The sequence below is a fragment of the Neopsephotus bourkii genome, unplaced genomic scaffold (assembly GCF_033783945.1).
Source record: "Neopsephotus bourkii isolate Nb327-2 ecotype Australia unplaced genomic scaffold, CSIRO-AGI_Nbou_v1 NB_1707, whole genome shotgun sequence".
Taxonomy (NCBI): domain Eukaryota; kingdom Metazoa; phylum Chordata; class Aves; order Psittaciformes; family Psittacidae; genus Neopsephotus; species Neopsephotus bourkii.
Window position 1 is genome coordinate 7,165,469 of NW_026902181.1, and position 26,862 is coordinate 7,192,330.

Sequence of the window (26,862 nt, forward strand, 5' to 3'; positions counted from 1 at the left end):
AGGTCAGATTGGATTTTGTTTTTTCTACCACAAACAGAGCCATGGAGCTTATGAAAAATGCTATGGAAAAGTTGCTTTTTCCCTGACAGGAACATGATTCAAACTATAACCTATGAACTCTAAAGTGCAAGCAAATAAATGTTTTCCCAAAGAAAGAGTATTTGTAGAACTCTATTACAAGCACTGAAATGCAAACACTCTGTACTTGAAGGGTTCACATAGTTCTGAAAACGGTGAGCTTTTAAGCTTTTATGTTAAGCATAACACTGAAGTGAATCACCCAATGCGAATGCACATACCACACTCTTGAAAAAGACCAATAAAGCTAACATCTGGATCCCTAAAATTTAACACAGAATCAAATGTTTTTTTTTAGCAACAAATAAAACCCACTGAATAATAACAGGTAGTACCATTAACAAATATGCTTTATAAAAATTCTCTTATTACAATACACTCAGTAGGTACAGACCTGGAAGTGTGGACTGGACACACATTTGGCCAGCTGTCTAAAAAGAGGCTCCATAACTTTTACAAATTCAGATGGTTCAATAACATCTAAGATTTCTTCTAGTTCATTTAGAAACATGACTTCTTTTGGACTGTGAGTCTTTGGCCAGTATTTCAGCAGCGCCATTACAACCTGTAGAGACAAAATGAACATAATCTTCACAGTAATTTGACTTTATCGCATCAAATTATATCTCATCAAGAAGTCTGGTACTTTAAACACAACACAACTTAGATATTTTGTCCCATGTGACAGCAGTAATCAAATATGGTTCAGTGTCACAGAAGTTAACTGTTAACAGATCTAAAAAACACTTCTTTGGAAAACAGTTATGCATATGAAAGACATGTTTATAAATAATAATCAAAAGACTAGAGAATGACCTGACCCCTAACTTAGCACAATCAAAGTGCAAATGTGTTATTACACTATGGGGAAAATGATCTGTCATTTAAGCGAAAGCAGCTTTCAATCTCTAATTTCTTGGGACTGTACTCCAAAGTTCAAGAAATTAAGTTTTATGATTATATTTTAAGAAAGTATTTACTATAAATACTCAAACTGACAGATGACCAGCAACTCTAGGCATGTTGCTCTTAAAGCACTGAGTTTTATTTAACTGACTAAATTACTATAATCAGAGACTTAACTTTCTTCATGACTATTATTTACCCAGCTTGCTGAAGCAGTTTTTGCCTAGCAAACCATGAATACTCAAAAGATAGGTGGGTGGGATCCATAAAAATGTGATCTAAAGGAAGTTGTCTGCCAGTTAGCTCACAACTCTTCAAAAAGAGTCTATACATCTGTGGGAAATGTTTCTCAAATCTAATTGAAAACCAGAATTCTTTTAACTACTGAACATACAGGTCAAAGAATTTCAGTCTGAAAAGTAATAGTAGCTTAGCAGTTAAAATATATTTAGACATCATATTTATTAGTGTAGTTACTGATTACACCATAATTTATTCAAGAATCTTTGGAAATACACAAATGAAGGAGTAATAACTCTTGTGCTGTTAGCAATTTCTGATTTAAGAAAAATAAGAGTAAACACAAATGTGTTTGCGACAAAAGGACAATGATTTTTCCTGAAAGATGTTAGTTTTCAAACCAAAATGTAAGATTTTTATTTTTTTTTAAAACCATAAAACCTGTTTTCTATCTGTGGCAATTTGGTGCCAAAGAATATTCAAACAGGAAGATAATTTCCCTCAAAGGATATTTAAGCTATGTAGCAGTGGAAGAAAAATCCAGAACAGTACAGACTTCCGGAAAAATTCTTTAAAAATAAAATTGATATTTTGTCTTTCTATACAGTTTAAAAGCAGCAATGGCTCATTAGCCTCTCAAACAATGATTTCTGATCTCATTTAGGAAAAAAAAACCAAAAAGCAACAACTCAAACCAGTTTCTACTTTTGTTTCCTGCAATTTTTACAGAAGCCCAGCTTTTTGTATGAAAGCAGATACTATGTCCTGGGGAAATTTATGCAGCTTTTTTTTCAACAAGATGTCAGAAAGTCTCATATAACAACGGGAAGGGAAAACAGGTTTTTTGGTAATAACCAGAGTTTTTGAAGGACACCTTAGTACTTCTTTGATGCATGTGCTAGATTTTTAAATAATGTTGGAATCATGTACTACTTTGGGATCAAAAAAAGAAAAGAGACTTGCATATGTATCAGTTCAGATTTGTACTAGGAAATAGGCACATCCTAGCTGATTTCTGGAAGCAAGCTAAGTTTTCAAGATCCCATACAGCACAACTGACAGAAATGTCTGACATTTGATAAGTTAACAAATATTAAAAACTCTAATTCAAAGAGAGCTCATGCTCAGCTGCATACTCCATTTGTTTAAAGAATCCCGGTTCCCATTTTACAATGAAAATGGTTATAATCTAATGATGTGCACTTTTGTTAATAACAATCATTTTACTGATTGTTACTTAGTGATTAAACACATTAGTTCTTACCTACTTCATATTGGGTTTAACGAGGCGAAGCACTATATGCTATGAGGGACAATTAAAAGTATTTATCTAGACAATTAGGTGCAGCCAGACCAACATCTGCTTCTGTCTACGGTCCAAACTTCATAGACATGAACAGGATCTAACTCAAAAGCCTTGCATTAGTAGGTAGCTCCATGTGCCAGAAATCTGTGCTAAATAATCAGTCACTCAATAGAGCACAGTTCAGGCAAGCTGATTTCTGACTAAACCGCTTCTGCATCAACCATCTCATATCCAGACAGCCAGAAGAAAACAAGCAGAATAAACTCTACTCTGTTAGTAAAAGGTATGCTCTTAATGTTTGTTTTAATTCATTCTGGACATTCGATCAACTGTTGGAAAAACTGAACTTGATAGATCAAAATTATTAAATATTTGACTCTTCCTAATAAAAACAATTACATATCAATATTTTTATCCTCACACCCCCTTAAACAGTCTACAGATTAAAGGAATATTAATATTCCAAAACATATAATAATGGAAGATAAACTTACTGGTTCTGTAAGTGTACTGTCCTTTTCTAAAAATTGAACTACACAGTATGCCAGCTATAGAAAGAGAGAGAGAGATACTTATTAACGCTCTTTGAAGCCACTTTGAAACCACTAGTGTAAGCAGAGAACACTACTAATTCAAATAAAAACACAACAGTTTTTCTGTAACTTTTCAGAAATTATTTGGCAGACAATTTAAACAACAAAAGGGCAAATACACTTTACCAATTTTTCCCAACCTTCCCAAGTCTGTCCTCACCTTCTTCTGGGCTAACACATAATTCAATGTTTTCTTTTTAGATCTAGTAATTCACATTTCAGCACACTTCATCTTTTCAAACACAGGATTTAAAAAATCACTCTCTTGTCCTTTAAAGCGCTCTCCACTTGCCAACATTTTGGTGTCCCATACTGATTTAGTAAGTATTTTACATTTCATAACCTTAATTAGAAATGCACTGAACAGTCATAAATCTTAGGACTTTCTAGACATGAGAATTAATGCTAACTGTGCGTGTCACTATAAAGCAGATACAAGCTGAGGCTAAATTACAGTATTTACCACCTTCAATTATGAGAATCAGACTGTCTATCCGTGCCTGAACAGTGAACTATTACACACACCCATTTCATTTAGTAGGCCAACAGTCCCAAAGTAAATGGGAGGTTCACTCCTTAACCATTTTTTCTAATGTCTCCCGACTTATGAAAGTTCAGCTGATGAACCCAGTTCCTTTCTGATGACTGCTACCAAGAATGTCCCTAAGGAATTAAAGGAATATACAACAGTTACCCCCAGTGTTCTCCATCATTTTACAGTAAATTTGAATTAGATGTAGAAATTATCTTTCTTCATGCGTATCTGCCACTGTTTCAATGTGAATTTTTGTGGTTTTACTCTGGTGTTTCACACACTAAACTCACTCAAGCCTTCCTATCTTATGCAATAGAACATGTAAAAGAGGCATTCCCTATGTCTTCTCTTTAGTAATGGTAATGAGAAATGCAGATCACCTGAAGGCTTTGGAGAGTTAGTTTGTGAATTAAGGGGAAGATATAAAGACCAAGCCATCTCAGGTAGGTAGAAGAAAAGGTGGCTATCACAGATGCCTGCACTAGCTGAAATTACAAGAAAGGTCTAATTCGCCACTTCCCAACAGGTTGTTCGTAGCATTAAAAAAAAATGGGAAAAAATATTTTTAAATGGAAGCCACTCTAGCCTACTACTTCAACAGGAAATGATTTGAGCCCCAGTAGGCAAGATCTAAAGTAAATGCTTATAAGCATCTCTAATTACTAAAGAACTGTAATTACAGAAATGGTGTTCTTAAAAATACAAGTTGTTAGTGGTTTCATTTGAAGAAATGGTACTTAAAACTTGGAGTACTTGAATCTACACAGACATGTTCAACTTTCAAATTAAAAAAAACCCCAAACCAAACAAACAAAACCAAAGCTGTGTAACAACCTTTCACTGAGAAAATTTCAGTGTATCATGATACTGTATTTTCTCTAATACTGTATGATTTCCCACTTCTCTAGAAATTCTGAATGGAAGTAAACTCAGCACAGAAAACATACAGCTGGTTTATAAGCATGCTACAACTCAGATGCACCCTTTTTTGATTTTTTACTTCTAAAAAGATCTTACAAATACTGATGTCCCAGTAAATGCCCAATTCTTTAACAGTTGTAAGACACTGAATTCAGCTGAAATTCTCCATTTAGTTTAGAAAAAAACCTGTTTATAGATGACAATCATTAAAACCATACTTTTCTGCAATTTTTGTATGCCTAAATATTACAGCCAAAAATAAAACAAACAAAATTTTGCATGTGGATATATATCAAGAACTTTCACATTAAGGAACTACTTCATGCGTTTCATCTATAAACATTACAGTGCTATTTTTAAAAAGGTATTTATTTATATATAAAACACATATTTTGAAGTAATTTCCCTTCCCTCCTCCCTCAACAAGTGAGGCATTATAGGTATATATATTAAGTAATTTCCATAAGGCCAGTTATGAGGCAAGTGTTGGGAGTGTTCAAACAGAATTCATATCAGTATGACTAGAGTCTCCTTGTCCTCTCTAGGCAAGCTTACTTTAACACTAGTATGAAAGCGCTGAACAAAATTTACCTGTGGATGGTAGACACTGAGTGATTTCACTTTGTGCAATGGTAACAAAACCTTCAATAAGAATATTTTGTGCTCTTCTTTTAATGGTAAGGCAAATCCATTAATTATGCTGCCAGGGAAAGAAATTTAAAAATAGAAGTTAGTAATTATACGAGATCTACACTGCTGTACGGCATTAACATCAGTTAAAATATCAAGAATCCTATTGCCCGTTTAGTATTTTAAATTCTATTTTATTACTCTAATACTTTTCAATAACAAGGACAGAAGGCACCCAGGCAAAAGGAACCTACTATATTCCTCTTAAAAAAAGAAACAAAATCAAACAAGCCAAAAGCAGAACCTCACAAAACCATTAAAAGGTAAAAAGTCACATTTATTTCACATCTTGGACATCAGAGATGACCAAAAATTAAAGCTTAATAAACACTTGCGTATCCTTGTTGCACATGCCTGAAGTAATTTTCACTAGTAATGACTGTACAACTATTTTTGAGGATATGAATTATTCCTCCTGAAGTCTCTCAATCCATAATCTCAAACCCCCATTACTACTTCAACATTTCTATGGTTTCTTGCCACAACTTCCACTTACTCAAAAATATACTTAATTTAAAAAAAAAAAAAAAAAGTGTCTCCAAGATGTTTTAAGGCTTGTTAAACTGAAAGGAGCAAAAACGTGGGGTGAGTTTGGCCTTGATCGTGTATGAAGAAATTCTGCAATCCGGTCAAAAGATGATTGCCAGAAACACCATTACCGCACTAGTAGTTCCTACAGGAATTGTTCGTTTGTCCAGTATTATATAGTACTTAGCAAAGAAACACGAAATGGAGTATTTCAGCATGAAACTCAATTCTTCTATTTCTCACAAGTCAAAACTCAAGAACCCAACTAAAAGCTTAGTTACTCCTTATTGCACTGGAAGAATATCCAATACAGAACAGTTACAGCTCAGAAACCTCATTTAACTACTAAAAGTTTTGATTTGGAAGTCTGAATGAAAGAAGAACAAACAATATCCCTTTCCCTCCCCCCCCCCCCCCAAAAAAAACCCGAACCAAACACAATGAACAACCTTAACTTTTAAATTTGTAACACTTATAGCTAACCTAACAAAACCAAGAATGAAAACACTGGTGACTTTAGTAAGAGTTTTGAAAACTTAGCTCCATATTCTACTATTTATGCAGTTTTCAGTATATCCTGATGAGTATTACTTCGCTATAGGATGTTGAGCATTTCAATGAAAATTAAAGAACTGCTCTCGGGAGACATGTAGACTTCAAAAATTTTAAAACATCTTCCCAATTTCAACAGCATTCTAAGCTGCATTCAGAACAGCACTGCCAGTAGGTTGAGGGAGGTGATCCTTTAACACTGCTCAGCCCTGCTGAGACACATCTAGACTGCTGCACCCAGTTATGGGCTCCCTAGGACAAGAAGGATGTAGACATACTGGAAAAAGTCCAGTAAAGTGTCGCAAAGATAATAAAATGGCTGGAGCATCTGATATACAAAGGAAGGCTGACAAATCGCTTTAGCCTAGATAAGAGAAGGCTCAGGGGTATCTTACTCATGTGTACAAATACCTGAAGGGATGGTGTGAGGAAGAGTCAGACTCTTCAGCAGTGCCCAGTGAAAGGGAAAGAGTCAACCGGCGTAGGAAATTTCATTCAAACGTAAGAAAAAAAGCTTTTTATTGTGAGCATGGCCAAACATGGGAACCTGCTGCCTAGAGGAGGTGTAGGGGGTTGTAAGCCTCCATCCCTGGAGGTACCCAAAGCCCAACCAGACACAATGCTGAGCAACCTGCTCTCCTTGACATGTTACTGTTATGTGCAAAGATACAGAAACACCATAAAGTAAACCTAACCAAGCTTTTAAAGTGTATTAATGTATAGTAAAAAAAACCCTAACCAAACCAAAACAGTGCCCCTCACCTGCAAACAACACAAAAAGACCAGAAGCAAAGAAAAAAAACAACACCCAAAACACTTGCACATGGATTACAGAAATAACCACTCTAGTTTTGATGAAGCTATCAGCTTTTAAGTTGTATAATTTTCAAAGACTTTCAGATATATCACTGGAATTTGCAAAATAATGGGATTAACAAAAGAATGTTACTGAAGTTTCATAACCTAGGCTTCCTTGGTGTACCCGCTATGCATTTAGTGATGTTGGAAGAACTTCTTAATAAATTCCAACTTACTGCATTATTTGTATTTGCTTTACAACCAATATTAATTTGTATGTATTTGCTTTACAACTAACATTAATAGGGGTCCTAAGCTAGAAAATCAGACTTAAAAAAATACAATTGAAAAAATTGTCACATTCCAAAATGCTGCCACAAGGTTCAAGATTTTTGCTGTGTTTCTGCAAATCCTACACAAACCTTACACTCATTACAGCTCTGACATGATGCGAAACTATCTTAATCTTGTTTCAAAGCAATCTGCAATTCCCAATTTGATTTTTAAAGTCTACCCTGAAGACCAAGCAAGTTTAATCAATTAAATGAAACCTACAACTTACCTTCCCAGTATTTCCAGTAATTCTGCTATGCCATTGTGATGTTCTGTTTCATAAATAAACCTAAATAAAAAGCTTTATTCAGTTACTGCTGAAGAGAGATATAAATCTAACACCAAGATCCCCATCTCACATTACAGATAGCCTTGGCCTCCCAGGTTTTAGTTACTCAGTAAAAAGAGAACAGGAAAACACAGTGAAACTTTGTGGAAAGATAAATCAGTAACACATCAAGCTGCTTTCAGTCTTCTACTTGCCTCTCTTTTTTTCCCCACATTTAACAAAGCAGCATGCACTTGAGCTTTTTCTAATACTCGTATTCCATGCCATTTTAATAATGCAAAACTGAACACAGCAAACAATGCTTTAAATATTAAAATAACACAAGAGCATCTGGCATAATTAAATGCCGTAACTCAACCTTCTATAGCACATGCAAGTACAAGGTGTTCAAACAGTTGCTACTTATGGATCTAAAAATCTCTTTGCCATTACAGACTTCTGTGCAAACAAAAGGCTCTGTAAAAAACAGAGGAAGTAAAATTTTTCCAAGTTTTCTGTTGACAGAGCACTGAAATTCCCTAGGCAGTCACCCTGCCATCCTTTTTCCAAATTGCCTGAGTGTAAACGTATTGAGAAAGTTCTATGCACAACCTTTTTTGCAAAAAGTTACAAAAATTTATGCTTGAAAAAATAATTCTACTAGCCAGAAAACATTTTTAATTTGAAAATTTGTCATAGGCAGACATATTAACAGCTACTTTTAAGCTTGAATATTTGACACAACTACTTTTTCCCTTTAAAGACCATTTCCATATAACCCAGTACAACGACAATTACAAGCAAAACTAAAGACAATGATATAAAAAGCTTTGGACTGAATTAACAGGAGCATAAAGGTTTAATAATTAAAATATTTTGCACTAGTAAAAATAGAGTAATGCACTATCAGGAAAGAATTCTGGCAATTCTGGTCAGTGACTAAAAGACAAAGAGCACACATTTCTTCAGTAAGCACAATAAGCTGACAACTTGTAGACAAAAGTATAAGAAAAGGAAATGCATTGAAAAATTCTACAATACTCTAGGAGCTCTTGAAGAGCATAGTCCATTAATTTAAGAAGAAGTTGAAACAACTTCCCTCCCTCGTGCTCATGTCCAGGAACATTAGCTTACATTTGGAGATGCAAAATTTTTAGGCTTCTACTTTTTAAATATTATATGATTAAGTGAGGTTTTTCTTTTAATTTTTCCTCTATTACAACTTGGTAGAGAAAGGTAGTCTCTACAGTGCAAATCAATAATCTCCAATATACAGTTCAGATCGAAAACATTTTTTATACAAACTATTACAAGTTTGATCTAATGACCAGAACATTTCTAGGTCTTTCAAAAGCCCTGTGCCAGAATTATCTGTGTTTGAACACTTTGCTTCCATTGTCCCTGAAAGTAAAGTGCAAGAAGTGGCAAGTAAAAACACTTTTCAGAAGTGAATTTTAAACACGCTGTGATGCTGCTGTGTTATCTGGTTCAGATATTTTACAAAATTATGCATTTTGGAATTAATTTCATAAAGTCTGTATCTGGGGGAAAATTTACATCTTTGTTTGAAAGATACACCTGTACTTTATCCTTTGGACATACTGGCTCTTGACATGTCTAGTCAAGAACAGTTGTCAACAACAGTGCAGGCTTACTAATTATGTTAAAGTAGCCCCTCTGTATCACTTCCAAAGGCTTACTTGTTACCATGGGCAGGGAAGATAAGCTCCCTCTACAGCTGGTACAGCTGGGTGCCATTCATGAGAGGGCACTGAGTATGTGTCAGCTTTTTGCTATTTTCTTAAAGGGATAGCATGAAACATTAATTTGGGGATGAAAACAGCAGTGCTAGAGAAAAAGGGAAAATGACAGAGTGCAAAACTGATACATTGATATCATTATTTGTTGACAAGAATACAAAAACTAAACCACTAAATTTAAGGCACCATAATTTTGCATTCATGCTTGACATAATGCCAGTAAAACACAAACTTCTAAAAAGCTTTGGTAATACAGTGGATTAGTTTTTCATTTTTTTTTTTTTTTTTCCCCCTTTGGGGTAATACACACATTCATTCTATGGCAATTAAAAAAATATTTCACGAGCCCTAAATTGTTCATCTCTGTTCTGAGGAAAGAAAAGGCAGTTCCTTCAAGCAAATTCCAGAGCTTTCGATCATTCAGCTTGAGTCCAACTTTTGCACTATGAAGAACTACATTTTATTAAATCTCTACTAAAACACAAACAGCACTATGCAATAAGAAAAAAAAAGCCTTACAGAGAAAGATAACCCAACCACTCACTGAATCGCACAATAGCTCAAATTTCAGCTGCAAAATTTATGCTGCGTGCAAGACTACCCTAATTTGTATCTCCCAGACCGGTAATAATTATTGTCAAATGCAGCAGTATTTGGTACAAACTTACTAAGAAATAAAAACAATTGCTAGCAATGTCTGGGAGTACTTTTAGTTGTATATGTGACCACATGCGCCGTAATACAAAGATACTGACATACCTATAAAATATATTATTAATTTGTTTCCGGATGTAAGCTCTTAGGCCTAAGAATTTCCCATATATTCTGTGAAGAGTTGTTTTCAGAAAATCTCTTTCACGAGGATCTTCACTGTCAAAAAGCTCTAAAAGCTGCAAAAAGGGAAGAGATGCACTTTACCTGACTGTAACGCATTGCAAAAATAATTTATAGCTTGAAGTTAAAAAGTCTTTTTTTACCTCACCTGTAATACAAACTTCTGATCAATATATTTCTTAGCTATATTAGGTTGAAAATCTGGAGATTCTAAAAACCTTAAGAAAAACTCATAAACAAGCTGAAAAAAAAAAACAAAACCAAAAAATAATATTAGTCTTTTAAACAAGGAATCATTTTATAAGTAGTAAATTACCAAAATTACTAATTAGTTGCTGAGAGCTGCACTGTTTTTATGTACCACACAGTAAAAACTTTGTTCTTCCTCTCCTGACAAAGTACAAGAACTTAAGTTTCTTTAAAGTACACTGAAATTCTGCTGAGCTCCATCACAAGATTCTACTCAAATGACATACAGCGATCTAATATTCATCATTCGCAGAAGTATGTGTTTTGAACATTCTCTGTTCTGCTGTCACAGTACCTCTGAAAGCTAGAGTTGCATCAGAGTCAGATCAAAGCATATGTTCATAGTGTCAAGCAGAAGCTCATTTAAAATCATAGCAGTTACATCTGCACCACAAGAAACAACGACCCTTTAACCTATAATATACTGATGTTTAATACTATCAGTTTAAATTAAAAAAATGTATTTTAAATATTGCAGAGAAATGTAACTGACCTGAGACAAACACATAACAAACAATTCTGAGTCAAGAAACAATTTTAATGTAAGAATTTTGTTAATATTATGATGTCCTAGTCTTCATTAAATACCTGTAGATGAGGCCATGCAGCTTCTAAGGTTGGTTCATCTTCCTCTGGATCAAATTCTGCTCCCGTTGGATTGGAAGATGGTGGTAATGTTCGAAACATATTAACTGCAAACTGAAATCATATGTGCCTTTAAGAACTCTGAAACAAGTGGATTATTAAGAAAAAGACTTCACTGATGGTTTTGACTGAAAACTCTTTTGAACCATTTTAATTAATATCTGCAAAAATACAAGCTATGTAACCCAGTTGTTTAAATATGAACTACATTCTTTCTTTGTTAAAGATTTCTAATTTGGAGAACACTTTCCCATGCAGTACTCTAAAGCACACACCTGTCAGGATGTATTTTATGAGGGTATCACTCTGATCTCTTTACACACATGAAAGCCCAAGCAAGTGTATATAAAACGTTTATACAAACATGTTATACATATATATATATGATATATAAATACACATATACACAATTTACAAGGCTTTGCAGCAACCTGCAAAAGTGGAAAGCAGAAGCAGAGATGCAAAACAAAGATTACCAACACCTGTTGTTCTCTGTAAAGTATCAGTTTCATTTCACACTATGAGTATACACATGGGGAAACACTTCAACATCAGATCTTCCTGCCAGTGGTCTTTCTGCTAAACCATGTCCATCTACCTGACAGCACGGGAACCCTGAGGTGGTAGAAATGCATATCCCAACCCATTCATCTTTCACTTTGTCTGAATTCTCAAACCCCTGAAAGCCATTCATCATTCTTGCGGAAGTGGAGCAGACTACAAAGATGAACTGATTTTCAAGTTGTTGATACATACATACACACAGACATATATTATTTTTGTGTTTTTAAGTACTTGTCTAGACTCATACTAATATATGAACTGAAGACTAACTCTTCACAAACACCTTTAACATGAAGAGTTTTTAAGTCCCTAATAAAGACAAAACACGCTTTCCCTGACATGGACAGAAACCTCTCTGAGATCCTGTTTTAGTCAAAACAACCTCATCACTAAATTCATGTAACTTTCTTTAGTTAAAAAATAATCAGAACTAATCAAATTTATATCAGTGTATACAATGCACATAACCACAAATGCAAAGTAAAACACACTTGTTGGCTGAAAAAAAGTAGAGGTATGTGATTTTTTGGGATAAATTCAGCACACACTCTCTAGAATAACCTTACCTACAATGGTGCAGATTTAAAAGGTCTGCAGTACCTTTAATTCTCCACATGTAGACAGCTAACAAAACCAGCTGGCTGCTTTGTGGATAAGAAAGAAACATCTAGCTAGTGATTCAAATGGTTGTTCTCACACTGTGAGGAGTTACTGATTAAAACTTTATTGAACAAGCTAGGGCGGATAGGTTTCTGAGTGTGCCAGTAAGAAAACCCAACAAAACTTTTATCTGTATATGCAAGACAGCTATAGCTGTCAGTACTGAAAAGAGACTAATTCCTCAATTCCACTTGTAATCCAGAGTATTAGGTAAGGCAGACATTGATAGGAGACAACCAAACTGTTGAGCAAGTAAAAAAGTGTCATCTCTTTAGCCATGTAAGCGCACCAAATAGAAACTTTGCTCTATTTTGTTGCATACTCATTATCAAACCAGTACCAAGCAGTCTAAACTGATTTTTGTATAAATAAAAAAAACAAATAAATAAAATCAATGCAAATTAGCATATGGTCCCAAACCACCTCCACAACTTCAAAATGATCATTTAAGACGAATGCCTCAGTCTCACAGCAGCTTGAATACATTGCAGAAGCGATGAGAAGACTGCCAAAATAGAAACAGCAGTGTACTGTCCTCACCTTTCATAGCCATTGAGTGTACTGGGCTCCATAAATAAATTCTTCAAGTCTATTCCTTCTCACAACACTAAAGTAAATTTTGCTTTCAAATGCACTGCTCATTTTATGCTTCATAAAAACATCAAAGTATTTAAAAGTAAATTTTGGTAAACATTTGCTCACAATGAGAATGGTGGGTATGCTGTATGGAGGGCACATCCTCCACATGTATTTTATCAAGTCAGCTGCAGTTGAAGGCGTGAAGCTTCAGCATAAGGCATACATTTACTCCATCCTCCACAGGTACCACAAGTACTGGTAAGAGTTAACATACACATTGCTATAAATAGTCTAGTGCTGTGAGAGATTAGAGGTGCCTTTTTACAAGTATTTAGGAGAAAATTGGAGAATACATTTCCTAAGTGTGGCAAAGCAAGAGACAATAGGGCAGAGAAGCTGATTTGTCAAGAAAAAGAAAATTCTTCATAAAAGGCTACATCACCAGGAGCAGCAGAAACATTTACAGAGCCTTTTCAAGAAAGCCAACACTTGGCTCAGTAAACATGCCAGTAAAGAGCATCTCCAGGAACAGCTAAGATGAAAAAAAAAAGAAAAAGAAAAAGATTACCCCATTGGAACCTGCACTGAACTGAATGCTTTATTTGAGGATGCAAAGGAACATTTCCCTTATTTCATCAACTGAAAGGTTCCTATGCTTCAACCAATGTGTAATACACAGTTAAAAGAATAACAAAAAAAAAAACAAAAACAACCCCTAAACCCTACAAGCTCGAGTTTACTTAAAATCTGTCTATTCAGAATGCAAGGTCTACTCCAATATAAAATTTAAAATCTATTCTTTATGCCTTGAATTCAGTCTTTGTTATGCTATTATGCCCAAATTCCATTGCAGCTAATACTCACATGTGCCATACACGTTTTCTTTTCTTTTTTTTTTTTATACAGAAGCAAAGCTTTCTTGCTGATAATTTGAAGATTACTCAAAAGCTCTGAAAGATTAAGCTGTCTCAGTTTAAAGATGTTATGTTCCAGAGGAATGCATTCTACCCATCTTTGATAGGATTCTGGGAAAAGCAGAGTGCCATATTTCCTTCCCCCTTCACATTCTGACTTCTCCTCATTAACACCTCCATTCACAGTTTAAAATAATGCTGTAAATTACCTATTAACTGGCAGGGCTAAGGAGCATATATATATGTGCTGCCCTGCCATCTCACTTCTGACAGATGGCACAGCAGACAGTGGGAGGCAGTATGAAACTGCATCAGCTAAATCTGCAAGGCTTACATCATATTCCCACAAAGGAAAAGTCATCCTCATGCTTCAGAATATTCCTTCATTTCTGCAGCTGAGATGTAGGTCTGATACAGACAGAGACTGGCATACCAGAGTAATTACTATTTCAGAGAATTAAAAGTAAAGCTGAAATATCTTTATGTTCCCCTTTTAAAAAGCATACTCCATCAAGAAGCTAACAAGTTCCAACCTGTATTATACAATAATCAATAGTCTTCCAACAAAACAAACCCAGGAAGACTATACTTGAAATTTAAAACCTACTAAATTTTTTAAGCAAATGGAAGAATAATCATGGCCTTCTCTAGATGAGCAAGTCTGAGGCTCTCGCTATAAAGAAGAAAAAACAGGTCACATAGGGTGCTAGGTACGATGTTTTATATTTTTTATTTCTGAGGATATCAAATGGAAAAAAACCTAGAGTAAGTTGTTCCATGAGCAATGGAACCAATGAAGCCTGACTTGATCTGGCTTGTGCTTTATATCCTTGAATAACAAAACATCAAACTGCTTAAATCAAGGTGCATCATCTCCCAGTGAAGGCACAACACAAACCTGAAACTCTTGTCTATTAAGCCATTGAAATTTAAAAAGATTTACAATGAATTAGTATCAGTGAGTCCTTTACCATTCTGTCAAATGCCTGGTATTTTTCATAACTTCTCAGCCTTCTGACCAAACAGACAAGACACAAGCTGCAGTCTCATTTCCTCTAAGGCAAATTTCCCTCAGAAGTACTAAGTAAACATAGCTTAAACACAACAGCTCCCCAGCTCCTCCCCCCTCAAACCCCACAACATCTTATCAAACTTATGAAGTTTGAGTCTTTACGAAAGTGGCGCTAGCATGCCAAAATTCCCCTCTGTGCTGTTAGCACAAGACAATACTTAACTCCAAAGGACGTAACTAAAGATAATGGGAAAACAAGAAAGGAAAATCAAACAACCTGCATTTTACTACTTTACAGACATGTCTGTTGTAATGGTAGTTATGCACCCTGTTTTTCTGGTAGCCTATTTTGTGTAATGCTGAAGAATATTTTCAAACAACTAGCATCAGACATAGTGTTACACATTTTCTCCTCCCTTCTCCTGAGCAGCCTGAGTGAAGCCTTACATGAACAGCTCTAAGTGACAAGGTACATAATCTGAAAGTCTTCTATATTTGCGTGAATAAAGCCACCCTAATAGCTAAACTGAGTCACAAGTAGTACGCTTCTACTCACAGTAGCATTTCTTATTCTACACCAAACATAAAAGAAACTAAACAAAACCTCACATCTGCAAAACACCCAAAACAAAAATGTAACTACAGGAGCAACATAGCTATTTCAAAACAGATGACCAAAAAACCCCAAACCTGTTCCATAAAAGAAGCCTAAGAAAACCTGCTATCTGAATTTAAGCTCAAAATACTAGTCCACGGACTTACATAGCCTACTGCAGTGCTGTGTAAGTCCCACGCAAGGGAACCCCACGCCCTTCAGAACCTTGCACATCATAAACATTTTTAAATTCACTGAAAGTGTTGTCAAACAGATGGTGCATGCTCCCAGCAAAACACCACCAATTAAAATAGCAGCCAAATTCTGCACCAAGAGTTAGTAAACTAACCAAAGTGCAGACTTCATTACCATTAGTCATACCTGAAAGCAAAGGAAGTTTATACTCTCCTCAGCCAAATATATTCTGGCCATAACTGATGAAAAATGATAATGCACGCACATAAGGCAAAAGTTATGGAATTATGGGCAGTTAAGACTTCTTACACAGAGCAAATGCTCACGTCTGACTTAGATATTCAAGAACTCGAACTCCATTTTACTTAAATGAAGTCTCAGCAAGCTTATTCTCTTCCATAACTCCCCTTTCATCAGTGTCAACTACTTCAAAACAAGCAATCAATTACCAAAAAGCAGAGATAAAAACAAGCTATCAAGACATGGAAAAAGCCATGATCCTACATCTCCTCATTAATCATCCTCAATGCATTGTGTACTTGTTTGACATCTACAGTTATGCAGTCCTACTATACACAAAGTTCTCATGAAAATAACCCGTGTTTCAGTGAACATTTATGGATGACTTCAAGAATAAGAAATCTTCAGAATAAGCGATGTCTTTCATACTATAAATCCTTAGAATCTATGAAGAAGCTTCAAAGTACCCAATTGTTAGGATGGCCTCAAAACTTTACTAAGTTTGTATTCATGTTAAAGATGCACTGTTTTCTTAGTCCCCTGAAAAATCACCTCAAGCTATAATGTCTTGGGAAAAACATCACGTCACACATGGTCAAGAGTTTCTTGTGGGCTCAGTAGCCAAGATTTTCAAAAGATGCCTTCTGTTCTCAGTGTATTGCAGACAACAGCTACAGACCTCAACTCAACTGCTACTCCACGGAACTGGTGTAAAGTCAGCACAATGAGAGCTTAAAGACTCTCCCATAGCTTCAAGCCCAATGCAGAGAAGGAGCTGGCCATAAGGCCAACAGGAAGAAAAAACCCTAGGCCTAGCTGGCTAGGATTTGGATAGTGAGAAGAGAGAAACAGTATAGGCCTGGATTGTTCATATAGCTTGTTCCAGCAGAACCCTTTATCTGCCATCCTGTGGACTAAAAGTCTGACTCTTCTCACCTTTAAACACAGGAGAAACTCAGTTGCTGGTACTGAATGAGATTATAGAAGACTGTCAAACTTGCAAAGGTGATCTTAATTCCAATCTTCTATTTTTTTTCAGGTTTTGAGTTCTGCATTCTACATGGTTTTTAAAGAGCTAGATGTATTTAACTTTCCTCCCTATTTTTATAACAACTATTAAAATTGATACAGATAAAAAAGCAACCATGAATTAAAAAATTCAACATAGTTCTCATTGTTAAGTAACTTACCATATGTACTACTTCAGGGTAAATAGGTTCTGTAATCACATTGCGATTGTGTGTGATATATTCTACCATTTCACTTAAAGCTGCTCGTTTTACTTCCTTCCACTTTAGGTCACTTAGTGGATCAGAAACAAAGTCAAAAAGTACACAACATTGTCGTAACTTCTGGATAAAAAGCTTTTCTTGATCAGCAGGAGGAACATCTGAAAAGTGAAAATAATTGGTTGTAAGTTATAGTGCAGTAGACTTCACTCTTGTCCCCTCTGCTCAAGACACAGACATAGCAGTGTTTAAGACTAAAAGGCAGATTTTCTGAACCTTTAAATGATTTTCAGGAATATAATAGTCCAGAGTTATGAGCCACAGTAAAATATGCTGTACATGACAGCAATGCATACTTACTTGCCTTTGCCAGGAATTGATAGTGCATGGAAAAAACATATACTTGGGGGGCAAAAAAAAAAAACCCAAACAAACAAACAAACAAACAAAATTCCAACAAACAACAACAAAAAACACAACAAAACAAAACAAACCCCTCACAGAATTCCCCAAACAGCTCAGTTTGTGGAAAAATATTATGTCACATTTTCATAAATCTCTAGTATTAAAAGAGCCACTTTTTAAACCTGGCAGCTGCCACCTCGCAAAGTCCATTTTTATGTCAAGTGCCTCCTATAACACAACAGGCCGCAGGAATCACATCCAGGCATAGAACAACTATTCAACATTTTTTTAAAACTTCACTAACACAAATATTCAGAGAATCTGAACCAACACACTTAGAATCTTCAACTACTTGGCCAATTTGTAACACTGTTTTGAATGTCTGTTTCACACATACAAGAGTCAGGCTTGCATTAATTACCAATTAACTCTGATTAACTGTGGCCAGCACTGCAAAGTTAAACAACACTGGCCTTCTTGAAAAGATCATACTTAATAACCAAGATTAATATAAGAAAAAAAAATCAGTAAATTTTAAAACAAAGTAAGTAAATATCTCATTTGATATTTACTCGTTGTTTAATCATCACTCAGATGCAGCTGGTAAGTAGCTATTTTGACTTCTTCTGTGATACCTATCAAAAATATTTCACAGGCTTCAGGTACCCAGAGACCAGACTCCCTCACCTTCTATAACAAATAAAAAAAAAAAAATTAAGAATTATAATCTTGGTAGCACTGTAATTCATTGCCTGAATCATTGTTACACAAACACCTAACTTCGAGACAAAGGTTGCCTTGCCTTACAGTCTTTCTGCAGTGCTACTTTTTACTATTTGAAAAGGATACATGGGTTATAAAAAAAATTACCTCTCAATTTTCACTTCACACACTTTACACCTTAATCCTCCCTATTAATTATGTAGCACTTTGAGGTAAAGCAAAATTAGACTGCACATTTCAAACTTCATGCACAATTGACAAGCAAATAAGCCAGCACTACTTCTAACATCAGTATTTTCCAAAATAATGAAGCTTCAAAAGAATTAAGTATACTCACAATGACATAAACCCACCAGTTACATTTTGAAACTAAAGTAAGCCTAAATCACCAAGTCCAAGTATAGATGTAGAAGTTTAGGTTACTGTTAAGAAAGAACTGACACTAGACTGCCATTTATAAACATTCATGTGCTGACAACTGACATACCTCCTATAGCTTACATTTCAACAGTTACAGGAGTTATGCCTTTTAAACTCTATAGAGCTTTAAGCCTCATTGCCACGAAAATCTGTATGTGCTTTATTTTTCTCTTAAGTAATCCCATGAGCAGTGAAGATGACTAATGCATGTGAAATTACAGATCATTATACACAGCAAAACCTTTCACGATCAGAACCTTAACTTTCAGTACTTGGGAAATACACAATTAACTAGCTAGAGGTAAAGAAAGCTGTAACCTCATTTGACAGCAGCAAAATTCATGTCCGATTAAAATTGTTACATGACTACAGCACCAAGGTAAAGACAAGAAATGTGAACACACCACAGAAAGGCTGTGTAAATTAGCACATTTTATGTTTTTGTATAATGACTATTTTATTGTTAGATATGAACTGCTAAGACATTAACAGCATGTTAAAAAACAAAGTAAAACTAGATCGCCTTTGTAAACAGTTCTGCAGTTTACACCCACTTCTTCTAGTTGATGACTTTTCTTTTTCCTTAGAGTATTATAAAATGCTAAAATTTTCTTCAACACAAGCAGCAAGAGCTACCACAAAAGTTTTTGAAGCAGTACTACTGAATATGAACAGACACAACCTAACACATGCAGGCACAATCTGATAAACTGAATGCCTGACCTATCTACAGTCCAGTTGATTAGTTACATACAATGAGTTGCTCTCCTTTAAGTGCCTGACAAACTTCTTAAGATAACAAAAACTGGAGTAGCTCCTCCCTCTCAAAGAGAAGTTGCTTTCAAAAGTACTTTCGCTATAATAAACCCGGAGGACACACTTGGTTTAAAATGTCTGGCTATTTTTATTTTTATTTTTTTTAAGTTATGTACACAGAATTGTTCTGAAGATTAATTCCAGAATAAAAGCTTCTAATAGCCCTGGAGACAATGCAGAATAAAAACGTAGCATACATGAAAGAAACCATAACCAGATACAGAACTCAAGTGTCACCAAGCCACCTGGGACAGTGAAGGCTTCAAGAACTAGGAAGAAGATGGTAAATAATGGGTGTCCCTAAACACAGCAACAGCTTTCTGGCAAACAAACCAAAATTCCTGTCCAGCATTATGAACAAATTGAAGGTACTTTAAGACACACAAATTTTGTATCTGAATACAATTTTGTCTATTTGGATTGAAAACTACAGCAATGAGTGATTTCTTCTGGAAAAAAAGAGCACTTAATCAAGTAATCTGTATACTGAAAGTCAGTCAAATTTATGACCTAAATGTACAAAGTCTCAGATGTACAAAGTGGTTATTTTTTCTCAATTAACTGTAAGATGGAAAGTGGTTCAACCTGAAGGGTAAACACAATTTCACTTCAGGATACTGTGCTATGAATGTATGCTTCACAAGATCCAAAACCCAAATAGAGACTATAATCATACAAGTAATGGGCATAAAATTACAGTGATTTACAGTACACTGACCTGAGAAGAAGCATTAAAGCTATAATTACAACTAATCTCAGAAGTTAAAGACTGAGAACTAAGACGGTCAAGAAACATCCTTAACCAGGCAAGCCACCTCCCTCACCACTTAACTTTGAAGTGGCTTAACTATTTTTAGTACCTCAGTCACCCTTATTCTAGTGAGAGAGAATGTTCTTTATGCAGACTGAGAGCCTCACATATTTCCAAGGAACCCTGTTTTGTTTGTTTGTGGTTTGTTGTTTGTACACACCACCCCCCCAAAGGAGTCTTAATCCGCAGCCTTCAGGTTTCTGGATCTCAAATCTCTTGTAGTACTTGTCTGGATTACTTGCCATTAAATAAAAGATCACCCCTACTTTTAAAGTTTGAAAGGATGCTTTTAGTATGACAGAAAAACAGAAGGTGGCCAAGAAGCTGACTTGAGTAGATAGTAATTTTTGTGCAGAAAATGTATGCACACCTGCAGAGGAACTCCAGATATGCCAAAAAGCTGTTTATCCTCAGCCACATGACAGTGACTGGTGACAATCTTTCAGTGAACTGCATGGGGACTTCTACATCACCTTCCACTTCAACTAAGTGATCACTCACAACTCCCAATTACTGAAGTTAACTGACTGACTTGACGAGACTGCCATTAGGTAAAAGTTTCCATAACTGAGCAACTCCAGTGCTCCATTCCTGAATAGCCATGAGAAGGCCACGCTTATTCAGAATCTACTTCTTACAATAATTCCATTTTGAATTATTTGGAGCTGCTCACTAAGTAGTGGGTTTTGTACAAATGAAAAAAACAAACACCAAACCCAAACAAAAAACCTCCCAAGAAAAATAAGAACAAAATCAAAACAAAAAACCCCCCACACCTTCACCACCTCCATTTGCTAGCCACTATTTACATTATTTTCACAGAATGTTTCTGAACAATAGTTTAAGCATAATCCTAAGGCTCTGTATTCAACATCTATCCCTATCAGTAATCATACTTTAAATGAGTAATATTTCTGGTCTTCTGCTGGAATAGTAGCATAGGTTTTCAGAATCTCAAAGAATTTCAGTCTTACATTTGGATTTGTTTCCCAGCAATTCCTGACACAAATATTGTAATGGCATATTTTCTGCCTAAATCCACATAATTTACCTACTATCCTTTTTGCAAGAGAGAAAGATACACTAGAAAAAGTACTAAAAGAATGTAGGTACTCTGATGGGAAGGTAGGCTCTGGGCCTGAGAGATCAGCTACTTGTTTTACTCAGATTTTTCAGTTTCTTTCCTTCCAATCCCAGGACATTAGATTGGCTTACACAACCAACCTACGAGGTGGAAGCTCTGCCCCTTCTATTTTAACTGTATCAGTAGAGAAGTAGCTATTCAGTAACTATTCACACTGGTAACTGTCCTCCCTCTCTCCTTGCTTCTCAGTAGGACACGGTAATCATTCTGTACATAGGAGCTACCAACAGACCACAGCACCCTGAGAAACAATTTTTTAAGGTACAGCATAGCTAAAGAACCAAACCTGTTATATTCTAACAAACCAATTTTTTTTCCTGTCTTCATACTAAAACAAATTTTGTCTGCTTTTAGAAAATCAGAAATCAAGTAAAAATAAACCATAAAACACTAAACTTTAGTTTTTAAGTGTCTGAACATACGTCCAATATTGTATGGTACATGAATAATTTTCAAATTGTAGGAGTGTAGAGAACTTACCACTCTCTGGATAAGATTTTTTTTTTATGTTCCTTCAAATCTAAAAATTATTTTTCTAGTTTTGTATTGTAACTGTGTCAACACTGGGCATTGGTGATTGATCCATCCCCTATCTTCTTCACAGCAGCCCTTTTTTCTATGGCAATGGTGTAATTCAATAGTTGCTTAGTAAAGGACAAAAGGCAAGGCAGGGTAAGTAGGTAACCCAGAGATGCCACACAAAACAGCCATTTTCTAGTATAGATTCAAACTGAAATAAAGCTAGAAGTTCAAAGGTTTCAGATCATGTCCTAACAGGAAGAACAGCTCATACAACTTCTACCACAAAACACAGTTTGTGGTCAGTAAAAATAGGAGTGCTTGTATTAGACTCAAGAGAGCACAATATATAAACATTTTAAGTAGCATAGAAGTGGAACAAACTTCCGCTCTTTATCTCAATATGAAAAAGATAAAGAGATGCACATGCAAGCTGTGTAAAGTGTCATAAAAGAATGCAGGCTTAGTTCAAAAGAACTGAGCTGTAAGTTTAAAGCCCTTCTCTAATTATGATGCAGTATACCTCTAAACATTCACACAGAGCAGTTCTCAACTGCTTTAATATATATGATCACCGGCCATTTCTTCCCTCGCCTGTCACTACAGGGATTTGCAAGTGTGGGTAAACCCTTCGGGCCTGCACAGTGGATTTTTTAGGTGAGGCACAGAATGCACGGAACTGGCCCCACCCTTTACACCTGAGGTTTATTTGTCAGGGCCTAGCAAGCTTGGATGGTGACAGCAAAGTCCTCAGGTCATAGGTTTGATTAGAGTATCCTTCTCTTAGATGGATGGCCCTACAAGGCTAGACAAGCTCCATCTGACCGGGTTTGAAGTTAAGAGTTGTCCTTCTCCTAGGATGGTTGCCCAAAGACTAGTGAGCCCATCCTGCCCGTGGACAGACTTTGTCTGACCCTTCAGTAGAGACCTGTCTGGAATGAGAGACCCTACCGGAGGCATATGCCACTGGAGGCGTAGCTCTCAACCTCACAAGGGCAAGCAAGCTCTTTCCCCATGACCACGGGGTGTCTGTGAAAGAGTTTTATATATCTGTATCTCTCTCTATATAGATACATATATACACAATGTATTTCCTGTCAGAAACAGGACAGTGGAGATGGACTTTCAGTCTGGTCTACAACAACAAAGCTCATGACTCCCAAACAACTCTTGATCTTTAATTAAAAATATTCTGCAGGTACTTAGACCTTCCCTAAAGATAACAATACTTATTCCAACCAGCTATCATCATAGCAAAGTTGTTGAACAGCAAACTGTTCAAGGATAGTTAGAAGACGAGCTGAAAATGGTAGGCCAACACACAAGGGAAGTTCCCAATCACAAAAGTATTTTTACAGCCCACATATTTCCAAAGCATGATCCTCATCTGCATCAGCTGCCTTTACGCAGGACCATCATGCTCAGTACCAGTCCAGGCATTCAGGAGAGGGGGGGAAATAAGAACCAGATGTAATTACAGGCTATGTGCACCCCAGCTTTCAAGGAACTGACCTGACTGCCAGAAATACTTTTTGACTGTTCTTCAGGTAACAGAAATTTGTAATTGGAAAAGAAAGCTGCTCTGCATTTCCCTGCATTTCGAAGAACTGCATCGTTTTTAACTGCTGCTGTTTCACATTGGGTAATGCACCTGAAAGACTGGCATCCAAAATACAAGAATTACTTTTCTATATATTGATAGAAAATAAGGTTTAAAAACAACGCTTAAATCCATACATATGTGGCCAGTTTTCTACATAAAATTCAAAAGCAAGCTGCATTTTACTTTATTTCCAAATCGCCAGTTCTGGTGTTTTTTTGGTGTTTTTTCTTTTTTGTGGGTTTTTCTTTTTTTTTTTTTTTCTCCATTTAAATAATGCAGTGGTTCTATTTAAAGAAATCTCCCCCCCCCACCACCCTCCCCAAGCAAACTAAGTCCTGGTCAGTAGATTTCTTTTTCAACAAAGCAACAGCACCGACATTGCTCCTATGCTGATCTGCACTCCGGATGAAGTTGTAACTCCACTTAAGATAAAAACTTATTTCACCTATGACAGCATGTGTATTAAACCAATATAAACCATGACACAGAAGTGGGGACAAGAGAGGGAAGATCAAGACATTGCAATTCATTAAGTACGAAGATACATAACATTTAAAAGATTTAGTTTCTACAAAAGGAAAAACTCTTGTCTAAATTTTAATTCAAATGAGAAGTTTTTCATTGGATTATGAGACTTCTAGAGCAATACATTCTTCCAATTAACAGGGGAAAAGAAGGCTGTCAGAATCAAGTGAGCCATTATCAGACTAATTAAACAGCAACAGGGAATAAAAAGCCACCACCCTAAAAAAGCCCACAGTTAAGAGAGCCTGAAAGGAATGTGAAGCACATGTTTTGTCAGTCGTGGAGTGAAGCTCAAAACAGGTGCTTCAAAACACTAATCCCCTCGGAAAGCTGCAGTTGTTAGGGAATGCAGCGAGAGCTATTGCTAGTGGCAGCTATCTCCTAACTACAAGATTACATTGTGGTTTTGAGGACGGAGAAACTAAGTAATGACATTTAACTGTCAAACATTTAAGATGGGAAGTTTTACAGACTCACTGGTAATGAAGTAGAAAAAAAAAAAAAAAAAGCCTGCTGTCATTTCATACTATTTGACATAACTTTTTACAAACTAAACAACCCGAGGCACTGGAATGACTTCCAGTAACATCTTTTCCAGGTATACATCATAAACCTAATGATGATAACAGCAGATCAGTGAATAATCCCTGCTCCTAACTGTCTAACTTTTTCAGAAGAGGACCAACATCACCCCGCATCTAAGCTCCTGCTTTACAAAGATTTTAATCAGAAGACAACTCTTTTCTTAGAAGCCATATGAAATTTTAAAAAACCTACCTTAACATATTTGTAATAGTATTTCAGAGAAGTAAGAATTTTTGGACTATATTTAAATGTTTAAAAATAGAAAGTGAGGAGTTAAAGTGGTAACTGAATAAATACTTTAAAGGCAATATACCATAAAGAGAAAAACAGAAACACAGAGGAAATGGCAAGTGAAAAAAAACAAATGGGCTAGAGCTAATGAAATAATAATCCCACCTGAAAGAGAAAAATGACAGGGAGGATAATCAAATGGACAACGGAAGAAAAAACTGTCTTAACAAGGAAAGAGAGAAATCAAACAGATAAAGAACTCTCAGTAGAGATTTTTGGCATACATATGCTGTTAACATACTGTTAATATGACAGCAAACCTAATTTTTAAACACAAAGCACTTATTAGAAACCTAAAAGAAAAATCCTCAATTTCCTAGCTGTTACACTGTACCTGAATCCATTCTCATAGTGTAAAAATCAATTTATTATGCAACACCTTCTACTGTATTTGAAAATTAAAACTGTTTTTAACATTCTCTGAAAAGATGAAGCACGACTATGGTGAGACCAGACCTTCGTTGCACTACAGAACATGATTCAAGTCTATGATGTAATTCAGAAGATTTACATTAAGTAAACTGAAGTAACCCATGAACCACTGAATAAACTCTGCTGCTTTGGACACTTGGTTGAAGTATCCGATGATCAAGTCTAACTACCTGCTATAAGCAGAAGGGCTGTTTCTCAAAACACACCCAAACTCCACATACCAGCCCATAACTCCAGTCAGCTACTGCTGATGAGCCTGAGTAACTTGTCAATCAATGTTATCTGTCACACATCTACGATAAATATAATTCAAGGAGCAATCAGCTGCCAAAACGTAAAATATCTTGTATGATTCCCCAGAGCATGTCAGCCTGCTTCTTCCTCTCCTTGCTCTCCCTACATATTCTAAATCCTGGCAGTTAATCCCTGGTTTCTATTGGATGCTTCTGAATGTCAAAATAGGTTAATTTAATGAGGACTCTTAGAATAATTAGTTACAACTATCAAAAGAATTCACTGAACAATACTGGGTCGTGTGGCTTGGAAAGAGATGACACAGACTAGAAAGCAGGAAGAAAAGCTCCCCCTATGGTTTTCTATGGTCAAACATGTTTCACACCCTAATGCAACCTAAACCAAATACCCAGCCTCTCACACAAGAATTATGGTTATAAACAGCTAACAGTTTATAAACAGTTGTGCTGGAAAGCACAACTGCATGTGCTTTCCAGCTTTTCTAAAGCTAACATGTCTTAACAAAATCTTCCATAACCATTCCTTGATAACAATGCTGAATCAGCTTTCTAAACTCTTGTCATGGTTTAACTCTAGCCAGCCACTAAGTACCACACAGCTGCTCGCTCACTCTCTACCAACCCCGCAAAGGGATGTGGAGGACAATCAGAAAAAACTTAAGAAACACAAGAACAGTTAAACAACTAAAATAAAGAAAAACATAACAATAATAATAAAAATAGAGAAATAAAACCCAAGAAAGAAAGTGATGCGCAATACAACTGCTCACCACCCACTGATAAATGCCCAGACTGTCCCCGAGCAGTTTATATGCTGACTATGATGTTCTACGGTATGGAATACTCCTTTAGCTAGTTTAGGTCAAGTGTTCTGTCTCTGCTCCCTCCTAGCTTCCTGTGCACCTCCTCACTAGCAGAATGTGAGAGACTGAAAAGTCCTTGACCAGGGTAAATCCTACTGAGCAACAACTAAAACATTGGTGTGTTATCAGCATTGTTTTCATCCTAAATCAAAAACACAGCACTGCACCAGCTAGTAGGTACAAAATCAAATCTACCCCAGCGAATACCAGGGCAATTTTCCATTCTTTTCAAAACAGAAATAGGATG

At 35.9% G+C, this 26,862-nt stretch overlaps 1 protein-coding gene across 6 annotated transcripts in view; it reads right to left on the minus strand.

The window, feature by feature from the left end:
- Positions 1 to 26,862, minus strand: part of PPP2R5C (protein phosphatase 2 regulatory subunit B'gamma) — an 83,569-nt gene that overhangs the window by 12,574 nt on the left and 44,133 nt on the right. For 4 of the 6 annotated variants that reach the window (XM_061376204.1, XM_061376208.1, XM_061376210.1 and 1 more), the window contains 8 exons: positions 17,186 to 17,385; positions 11,180 to 11,290; positions 10,491 to 10,583; positions 10,268 to 10,398; positions 7,710 to 7,769; positions 5,171 to 5,279; positions 3,025 to 3,078; positions 473 to 643 (listed from right to left, as the gene is read on the minus strand). In XM_061376204.1, the coding sequence (XP_061232188.1) occupies positions 473 to 643; positions 3,025 to 3,078; positions 5,171 to 5,279; positions 7,710 to 7,769; positions 10,268 to 10,398; positions 10,491 to 10,583; positions 11,180 to 11,290; positions 17,186 to 17,385 (929 nt within the window). The remainder of the gene's footprint in view (positions 1 to 472; positions 644 to 3,024; positions 3,079 to 5,170; positions 5,280 to 7,709; positions 7,770 to 10,267; positions 10,399 to 10,490; positions 10,584 to 11,179; positions 11,291 to 17,185; positions 17,386 to 26,862) is intronic. The other 2 variants (XM_061376207.1, XM_061376205.1) reach the window with 2 other exon arrangements.